At 44.2% G+C, this 10927-nt stretch overlaps 1 protein-coding gene across 1 annotated transcript in view; it reads left to right on the forward strand.

Annotated features, from left to right (window-relative positions):
- LOC115145795 (melatonin receptor type 1A-A) overlaps positions 1–8418 on the forward strand; it is a 58181-nt gene extending 49763 nt beyond the window's left edge. The window contains exon 2 of the mRNA XM_029687328.2: positions 6422–8418. Coding sequence (XP_029543188.1) covers positions 6422–7290 — 869 coding nt within the window. The 3' untranslated portion in view covers positions 7291–8418. The remainder of the gene's footprint in view (positions 1–6421) is intronic.
- The last annotated feature ends 2509 nt before the right edge of the window (positions 8419–10927 follow it).

Raw genomic sequence — 10927 nt, forward strand, 5'->3', positions numbered from 1 at the left:
GAAACATACAGGAACTCAAATCCTTCTGTTCACCTGATTTAGAATTCCTCACAATCAAATGTAGACCGCATTATCTTCCAAGAGAATTCTCCTCGATTATAATCACAGCCGTATATATCCCCCAAGCAGACACATCGATGGCTCTGAACGAACTTTATTTAACTCTTTGCAAACTGGAAACCATTTATCCGGAGGCTGCATTCATTGTAGCTGGGGATTTTAACAAAGCTAATCTGAAAACAAGACTCCCTAAATTTTACCAGCATATCGATTGCGCAACCAGGGGTGGTAAAACCTTGGATCATTGTTACTCTAACTTCCGCGACGCATATAAGGCCCTGCCCCGCCCCCTTTCGGAAAAGCTGACCACGACTCCATTTTGCTGATCCCTGCCTACAGGCAGAAACTAAAACAAGAGGCTCCCACGCTGAGGTCTGTCCAACGCTGGTCAGACCAAGCTGACTCCACACTCCAAGACTGCTTCCATCACGTGGACTGGGACATGTTTCGTATTGCGTCAGATGGAAATATTGACGAATACGCTGATTCGGTGTGCGAGTTCATTAGAACGTGCGTCGAAGATGTCGTTCCCATAGCAACGATAAAAACATTCCCAAACCAGAAACCGTGGATTGATGGCAGCATTCGCGTGAAACTGAAAGCGCGAACCACTGCTTTTAATCAGGGCAAGGTGTCTGGTAATATGTCCGAATATAAACAATTCAGCTATTCCCTCCGCAAGGCTATTAAACAAGCTAAGCGTCAGTACAGAGACAAAGTGGAATCTCAATTCAATGGCTCAGACACAAGAGGCATGTGGCAGGGTCTACAGTCAATCACGGACTACAAGAAGAAACCCAGCCCAGTCACGGACCAGGATGTCTTGCTCCCAGGCAGACTAAATAACTTTTTGCCCGCTTTGAGGACAATACAGTGCCACTGACACGGCCTGCAACGAAAACATGCGGTCTCTCCTTCACTGCAGCCGAGGTGAGTAAGACATTTAAACGTGTTAACCCTCGCAAGGCTGCAGGCCCAGACGGCATCCCCAGCCGCGCCCTCAGAGCATGCGCAGACCAGCTGGCCGGTGTGTTTACGGACATATTCAATCAATCCCTATACCAGTCTGCTGTTCCCACATGCTTCAAGAGGGCCACCATTGTTCCTGTTCCCAAGAAAGCTAAGGTAACTGAGCTAAACGACTACCGCCCGTAGCACTCACTTCCGTCATCATGAAGTGCTTTGAGAGACTAGTCAAGGACCATATCACCTCCACCCTACCTGACACCCTAGACCCACTCCAATTTGCTTACCGCCCAAATAGGTCCACAGACGATGCAATCTCAACCACACTGCACACTGCCCTAACCCACCTGGACAAGAGGAATACCTATGTGAGAATGCTGTTCATCGACTACAGCTCGGCATTCAATACCATAGTACCCTCCAAGCTCGTCATCAAGCTCGAGACCCTGGGTCTCGACCCCGCCCTGTGCAACTGGGTACTGGACTTCCTGACGGGCCGCCCACAGGTGGTGAGGGTAGGCAACAACATCTCCTCCCCGCTGATCCTCAACACGGGGCCCCACAAGGGTGCGTTCTGAGCCCTCTCCTGTACTCCCTGTTCACCCACGACTGCGTGGCCATGCACGCCTCCAACTCAATCATCAAGTTTGCGGACGACACAACAGTGGTAGGCTTGATTACCAACAACGACGAGACGGCCTACAGGGAGGAGGTGAGGGCCCTCGGAGTGTGGTGTCAGGAAAATAACCTCACACTCAACGTCAACAAAACTAAGGAGATGATTGTGGACTTCAGGAAACAGCAGAGGGAACACCCCCTATCCACATCGATGGATCAGTAGTGGAGAGGGTAGCAAGTTTTAAGTTCCTCGGCATACACATCACAGACAAACTGAATTGGTCCACTCACACTGACAGCGTCGTGGAAGAAGGCGCAGCAGCGCCTCTTCAACCTCAGGAGGCTGAAGAAATTCGGCTTGTCACCAAAAGCACTCACAAACTTCTACAGATGCACAATCGAGAGCATCCTGGCGGGCTGTATCACCGCCTGGTACGGCAACTGCTCCGCCCTCAACCGTAAGGCTCTCCAGAGGGTAGTGAGGTCTGCACAACGCATCACCGGGGGCAAACTACCTGCCCTCCAGGACACCTACACCACCCGATGTTACAGGAAGGCCATAAAGATCATCAAGGACATCAACCACCCGAACCACTGCCTGTTCACCCCGCTATCATCCAGAAGGCGAGGTCAGTACAGGTGCATCAAAGCTGGGACCGAGAGACTGAAAAACAGCTTCTATCTCAAGGCCATCAGACTGTTAAACAGCCACCACTAACATTGAGTGGCTGCTGCCAACACACTGCCATTGACACTGACCCAACTCCAGCCACTTTAATAATGGGAATTGATGGGAAATGATGTAAATATATCACTAGCCACTTTAAACAATGCTACCTTATATAATGTTACTTACCCTACATTATTCATCTCATATGCATATGTATATACTGTACTCTAGATCATCGACTGCATTCTTATGTCACTAGCCACTTTAACTATGCCACTTTGTTTACTTTGTCTACATACTCATCTCACATGTATATACTGTACTCGATACCATCTACTGTATGCTGCTCTGTACCATCACTCATTCATATATCCTTATGTACATATTCCTTATCCCCTTACACTGTGTATAAGACAGTAGTTTTGGAATTGTTAGTTAGATTACTTGTTGGTTATCACTGCATTGTCGGAACTAGAAGCACAAGCATTTCGCTACACTCGCATCAACATCTGCTAACCATGTGTATGTGACAAATAAAATTTGATTTGATTTGATTTGATTTGACTGGTTAAGGCAAGGGTTAAGGTTTGGTTTAAGGTGATGCAGAAAAGAAGAAAAAAAACAGAGCATAGCACTAGGATTAAACCTGTGATCCTCGGAGCCACGTGCCTACTTGATGCGTGCTCACGTTGCCTCTAGTGGATGGTATCGAAGGCGCCTCCTGACGTCCTGGGGACCTGGACAGAATACTGAAGTAATATCTGGTGTGATCCCGCTGATACTCTACACTGCTTGCATTAACAGATTGTTTCACCATGCTTTCTGGGGCCTGGCCATTTCTAAGCCGTTCGTGTTATGGTCTCCGCTCTTGAAATAGCCTTAGTAGCGAGGAGAGAACAGATTAACTCTGGAGAGGCGGGCCTCATCATTCATGCCTGTCACCAGCCCTCATTCATAAACACAATATCTGCAAATCCAATAATGTTACAAAAGTTTTTGTTTGTTTGTTTGGAGCCATCATATTCTATCTTTGTTGTGCTGGTGGCAGCGGTGGGATATTTGGAGTTAATTCCAACTAGTCCCTACTAAATACCCGCCATGCCCATCTGTGACACATATCGATTTTATTGACTTAATACGCCAGTGTTACCACGTTACTTTTGTGAAAGAAACACTTGAACTATTAACCATTTTATCGATGGCCAAGTACAGAAGGTGAACGTTAAATGCGAAGTTACAATTCATGAATGTCAGATATGCATTCACCAACATCTATGTTTTATCTGCACAAGCACTGTTCATGACACTGTTCACACCCCTCTTGTTTTGCTGTTTTTAAGCTAATTCCCTGCAATTTTTTACACATTTATGTCTTATGTATGTTCATGTGATATCGGAGTGACTCAACGTTTACAACAAAATAGAAAACAACAGATGACATGGGCTAGTTGATCAACTGGGTATTTCTGACAAGTTATAAATAGCTCTCTCTACAATGGCTGACATGACAAGAGGAAAACTGCTGATGCACTAGCCAATTTTGAAATTGCACCTTGTGCATTTTACTATTACAACTTTCAAGTGCACTGTAATTTGAAAGTCCAACTGGGTTCCTTTTTCATTTGTTCATCTCCCCTAGTTTGGGAACCGCTTGTAACAATGTGTTGCTGAGAGTCGGGAAGCAAGTTCAGGGAGTGAGTGTTTTAATAATGAAATGAAACCAACACGTAACACAAACAACACACTGGCACGACCCAGGAACAGAAACAATAACGCCTGGGGAAGGAACCAAAGGGAGTGACATATATAGGGAAGGTAATCAGGGAGGTGATGGAGTCCAGGTGAGTCTAATGATGTGCAAGTGAGCGTAACGATGGTGACAGGTGTGGGCCATAACGAGCATCCTGGTGACCTAGAGGCTGGAGAGGGGGCACACTTGACACTGCTGCCATACATTATCATAGATGACTTTTTAACAGCTAGCTAGCTGCCAGGGGCAATAGTGTTAGGGCCCTTGTAACCTTCTCCGCTTACTGACACTTCAACCTTGGTGCCTCGCTGACCCTCAAGTTGCGTAGTTTACACTTTGACTCTAGGTGTTAACATTCCCACCTCATTAGCGGAGCGTAACCGTGAGGCTACAGTTGGCCGCCGCTGACGGGCTTGGACTCACTCCGACTCGCTCTACCTGCTGTCCTTAAAAAAGGGCACGCCGCTCGAGGTGTTGAAGGTATCTTATCCATGCTGCTCCATTGCAAAAAATGTATCTCCACTGCCTGCCAAAGAAAAAGACCAGGGGTGATTCCCTCATGCATAAATCCTTATCAAAGTTGGTGGCAAGTGAATGAAAATGAAAACTTGGAAGAGCTGGGCTGTATTTCCCCTTAAGCTAAATTAATACTTTGAGTGGTGTGTCAATCACCGGGTCTAGCCTCCACGGTGACAAGAGCTGATAGAAGCCAGGCCTCAGGGCACTTGAAAGCCAGCCGAGCAGCCTGTAAGGGCTCTGTCTCAACCTTGTCAAGGTCTAGGCTCTGTATGAACACTCCAAGCAGCTCAAATAGTCTAAACCCTGGTCCCAGCTTTGCTTTAGCGAGTCTCACGTCGAGGGGTAATGCAATCCTGGTCTTATAGGTTTTAAAGACGAACTCCTCGACCCTTACTGTCTCCGCCCGTAAGTTCTCTCCACACAGCTTGAGAAACATCTCTTTGTTTTAGCCGCCAGACCTTTTGTGAAGCCTAATCGTGACAATAGCAGGTGCACATAATCCTCTTACAGAGGTCTCCTGGATGACAGATCCAAGAGGACGAAGCTTAATTTATTGCAGGTAAGGTCTTCGGTCAAGGAGTGATGTGTGTGGAAAGACAATACTTCAACGCTACTGCAATGTTGCTGAGTCGTTGTAGCGATGTTGTAGAAGCGTGGTACTAGGCTGTCTTTATGTTTAGCTCACGTCTGACACACAAGGAACTCGTCACTAACAGGACCAGGTTTATGACACACATACAGTACTGTAGGTACTGTAAAGCTGTTAACTGCCTGTTAAGATGAAGTGAGACACCACACTTGCTGTTTATTTTGTCAAATGTTTTGGTTCAAGGAAAGTCAAATAACTAAGTCGACCAGACCCAGCTGCTATTGCATTGGTGTCTATGGGAGACACACCCAATTAAGTAGGAAAGTAATCTATTTTTTCAATAGATAACGGCCTGGGTGAACTATCTTAATTTATCCACCATCTTTGCTGCAAGCGACCGAATCGTAATGTCTGTGGTAAATTTGGGTTGACTTTGGATATCCTTATAGTCAGGGACCATCAGTAAATTACACATTATACATGAGGAATATGTTAAAATTCCAGTAGCTCTAAATTACAATGACTAAAAAACCTAAAAACAACTATAAATTGTAGAAATTCATATACAAATATTGAAATAATTTAAAGGTGTGCAACATAAAAATATTGTCTCATTGACATTGTGTAATTTATTGACAGTCCCTAGCTAAGAAACAAACAAACACACACACACACAAACACAATGACATTCACACACTGACATACACATTTACACAAGCATATGCAGATTCAAAGGAATTGTTTTTCTCTCATCATAAGCACCTAGTTGTCAAAGTAGTTGCCTTGAAGCAGATTGCTGTGTAATGAGGTATGCAAAATGGTAAATGTAAATAAATGAGTCAACCCTCGCTGGCTGAAAGAACCGAAACACAATTACCTGTCCGTCCATTCAGCCACTTATTTAGTGACATTAACATTGTGTTTGTCTTGATGACTTTGATTGTGCTCATTGTGAAAGGATAGAATATTTACTAATTACCATGGTCTTTGTTTTCTCTCTCCTTATCTATATGTTCTTTCTCTATATGTTCTTTCTCTATCTCTCTCTATGCTCTCTCTCGCTATGCTCTCTCTCTCTGTTCTCTCTCTATGCTCTCTCCCTCTCTCTCTATGCTCTCTCTCTCTCTATGCTCTCTCTCTCTATGCTCTCTCTCTCTATGCTCTCTCTCTATGCTCTCTCTCTCCCTTTCTCTTCCTCTCTCTCTATGCTCTCTCTCTCTCTATGCTCTCTCTCTCTGTGTGTCTCCAGGCAACATCTTTGTGGTAAGCCTGGCTGTGGCCGACCTGGTGGTGGCCATCTACCCATACCCTCTGGTCCTCACCTCCATCTTCCACAAAGGCTGGAACCTGGGCTATGTCCACTGCCAGATCAGCGGTTTTCTCATGGGCGTCAGCGTCATTGGCTCCATCTTCAACATCACCGGCATTGCCATCAACCGCTACTGTTATATATGTCACAGCCTTAAGTACGACAAGCTGTACAGTGACAAGAACTCAGTGTGTTACGTCCTACTCATCTGGGCATTGACCATTGTGGCCATCGTGCCGAATCTCTTCGTGGGTTCGTTGCAGTATGACCCCAGGGTGTATTCGTGTACGTTCGAGCAGTCGGCGAGTTCGGCATACACTATCGCCGTGGTCTTCTTCCACTTCATCCTACCGATCATGATCGTCACCTACTGCTACCTGAGGATCTGGATCCTGGTCATTCAAGTTAGGCGACGGGTCAAACCGGACAATAGACCAAAACTGACGCCAAACGACGTGAGGAACTTCGTGACTATGTTTGTGGTGTTTGTGCTGTTCGCCGTGTGCTGGGCACCGCTCAACTTCATCGGGCTGGCGGTGGCCATCAACCCAGAGGTGGTGGTGCCTCTCATCCCCGAGTGGCTCTTCGTGGCGAGCTACTTCATGGCCTACTTCAACAGCTGCCTTAATGCCATCGTGTACGGGGTGCTCAACCAGAACTTCCGGCGCGAGTACAAGCGCATCGTGGTGTCGGTGTGCACGGCGCGAATCTTCTTCCACGGCAGCTCCAATGACGCGGCCGAGCGGCTCAAGAGCAAGCCTTCGCCGCTCATCACCAACAACAACCAAGTCAAGGTGGAGTCGGTGTGAGAGGACCAGCTGGTCCCAGTACCCTCCCTACCCCTCCCCCATGGCGCGAACCCTTCGATGTCTATACATCTGTAAAGTGGAAACCAGCAATATGGCGGAAGCTCAAGCTTCACCATTTTGCTCCTTGTACCTATCCAGTACACTGCAGATCTATAAACATCGGAGGGGTAAAGGAGCCCAGGGGAAGGGGTAGGGAGCGATTTGGGACTGGGTGATACTAACACATAGACACACACATGGACAAAGGGGGAGGGGGGATTAAGGGAACCAATGTGACATAAAAGAGTTAAATTAGTTTTAAAAAATACAAGTGAACGGAGAAAACTTTCCGGACCGTCCGTGATCTGTGCTATCTTCACCTCTATACAATCAAAGCGAAATGGGGAAAATGTATCTGTCTTTTGCAAAAATCACTTTTGTTAATTTTTCGATACCTAAAAAATATATAATGTACTTTGTTTTCATGTTTACAGTGATGATAACAGTGACTCTATGTAAGACATATTATATGTTTTATTTTGTATGAAGTATATGTTATATAAATATACAAGAATATATATCAGGTTCATTTCACCAACATCGATAATCCGATGAAAGAAAATGACTAAGGTTGCAAAATTCCTGTAATTACTCAAAAGTTCCTGGGTTTTTCAGAAATTCCAGTTGGAATATTCCCAGAATCAGGAGGGAATAAACAGGAACCTTCCAACCAAGATGTATGGAAAACTGGGAACATTAGTGGAGTTCCCTGAATTTTGCAAACCTACAAATGACAAATATATCATGCCATGAAAGCCAGAACATTTCTGCAATGTCTGGTCACAGACATAACCAAAAGTGTTTTACAGATTTTACCGATGTTAATTATCATTTATGTTGGGGTGTGACGCTGTTACACTCCTTCCTTTTGGAGGGGGAAGCAACATGTTTGGATTGCTGCTTGTTTCACAATGCCCTGCGGAACTGTTTCCATCGTTCGGTGGAATAAATATGTTTTGTAAGCATGGGATTTCTTTCTGACTCACTTCTCATTCCCTTTCTGTCTCTTTCTCTATATATCTCTGTGAGCTCTTTGTATGCATGGATCTGAGGAATCGTTCATATGAAAAATAAAGGATCAGATGTAGACATGGGGGCTCCTATTTCAGTACAGCACAACAGAACACGAGCGCACACACATATTGCAGTTCAGTTTGTTCAAATCCAATGTAATCTTTTTTGTTGTTTTTTCTCTGAAAGTTATTTTGTTATATTGATACATAAGGAAATATACTTAGTAAAGACAGTTGGGTAAAATGGATGACCTTGCCATCAGCCAGTACATTTTCACCTCTCAGCCGTTTCCTTATGACATATTTGATGAAAGGCTTTGTCAGACGACGCTCGCTAAGATAAATAAACTTTCAAACCCACTGAATACACTTTCATTGCCTTAGAAAACACACCAATCTCTCTCAGGCTGGGGCTGTATCGATGCGCAACGTTAATTGATGTCCCCCGACTTGGCTGATGTCCTGGCTCCACAACCCTATTTTTTGGCCCAGAACCAGAGATCGACAGTGCTACAAAGCTACAAATCTGCTCAGGTAATATGTGATTCGACCTGGCCCATGCAAAGGCTCAATCACTAACAGTAGCTGTAAACCAACTCGATATCTATCCTGGCTGGAATTCACATTTTTGTATGGTACAATGGACTATATCAGTTTGGATTCCAGGCGATTTGAAACCACTATCTCTCATTGCAAAAGTAAATTTGTTTACCACTGTTAATGATATAATTTGATAGCTTTCAGGTATTCTATTTCTAACAAACAAGATTTTTCCTTCAAACATTTGAATACACTTCCTGGGCCCAGGACTCTATAACAACTAGCTGGAAATAGTGTTTGACTTGGGATGAAAGAGTTGTCTTTTCCAATTCGGTCCATTAGACTAGTTCACCAACTCACAAATGCTATAAAGCTATAAAGACCTTTGATTATTCACTTTTAAGGGTTCATACACATTTTTTCATGACATCTCCATTACCTTTAACCACATTTCCATGACTACTATTACAGCCTACATTAGAAACTAAAGCATTATTGACACTGCTGCTGTTACTGATCCCATGCAGGTCTACCGTCATCTGCCATTGTGCCCTTGATCAAGGCACTTAACCTTGATGTCAACATGTGGTCATCCCTCCATCTGGAGAGCTCCTGGGTGTGCGGGCTTGGCTTCTGGTCCATCCCTGAAACACCCAAGGCTGCTTATCAAGGTCCTGTTGAGCAGCTGATGTTTAGGCTACAATTTGGTTAGACCTGGGCTTGAACGAAAGCCTGCACCCCCAGTAACTATCCTGGAGGATAGTTGCCACCCTTGATATAAAATATTGCAGCATTTACAATCAAATACTTTTGTCTTTTATAAAACGATTCCCTCATTCAATGAATCAGAGATCAAATGGATAAGGTAGGCTACTTCAAAGCAAGGTATCCAACTAGACATGTTTTTATATCAGTCTCAAATATTCGTGTTTGAGGGGAGATCTATGCAAAGCAAGTTATGTCATTTAGGCTATTCTTAGAATATTTTTTTTACATTGTCGCAATTACATGGCTACTGTTTAATAGAGGGTCATCCCAGCCAACGGTTGCCAATTTATTTAGGCTATCTACAGTGCTGATGGAAAGGCGACAATGACATTAATGCTTAGTTAGCTATTAACTAGAGAGATAGCCAATTCAAAATATGACTTGTAGTAGTTATCTAGTTAGTCTGTTACCTGCTGCTAAAATGTTGCACTCTCTCTATTGGGGCAACGGCCCATTCGCACTAACACACACCCAGCTAGCAATGAGGAATCGGCCCTCTTCTGGGGGGAGAGGCCCTCTGAAGAGGCCCTCTTCTGGGGGGCCAGAACTGATTGAATCGGCCCGGAATTGTGTGCCAGACTCAGCCCGGAATCAAAATGAATGACAGCCCAGAATCCGTTTCCATCTACCGGCATCGTACGAGAATCCACGCAGAAGCGGCCCGATGCAAATTCAAATAAATGTATTCAAAATTACCCGATTTAGTAATTTTAAATATTAAGAATATTAATTTTATACATACAAATTATACCCATCCACAAAAAAAAAATAGTGTCGGAGGAAACACCATACACCTGGTCCACCACAGGAGTCACTACAGCATGATGGGACAAGGACTTCCTGACCAGCCAAACCCTCCCCTAACGACGCTGGGCCAATTGTGCGTCGGCTCATGTGTCTCGAACCAGCATCTGTAGCAACGCAGTTTGTACTGCACCACTCGGGAGGCTCCATCCTCAAAGGTTTTAATGCTTATCAATTGCCTTGCACAAAGTATCAAAATACTCAAATACTACACAGGACTCTTAAACAATTTCATTTAAATGTTCATTGTATTTTTCGATCAAAGAAATAATTAGAAAATACAGAAAAAATAAATAATGAAATAAAGTCAGAAGTTTACATACATTTAGGTTGGAGTCATTAAAACTTGTTTTTCAACCAGTCAACAAATTGCTTGTTAACAAACTTTAGTTTTGGCAAGTTGGTTAGGACATTTACTTTGTGCATGAGACAAGTCATTTTTCCAACAATTGTTTACAGACAGATTATTTCAA

This window comes from Oncorhynchus nerka, linkage group LG18 (genome assembly GCF_034236695.1).
Source record: "Oncorhynchus nerka isolate Pitt River linkage group LG18, Oner_Uvic_2.0, whole genome shotgun sequence".
NCBI lineage: Eukaryota > Metazoa > Chordata > Actinopteri > Salmoniformes > Salmonidae > Oncorhynchus > Oncorhynchus nerka.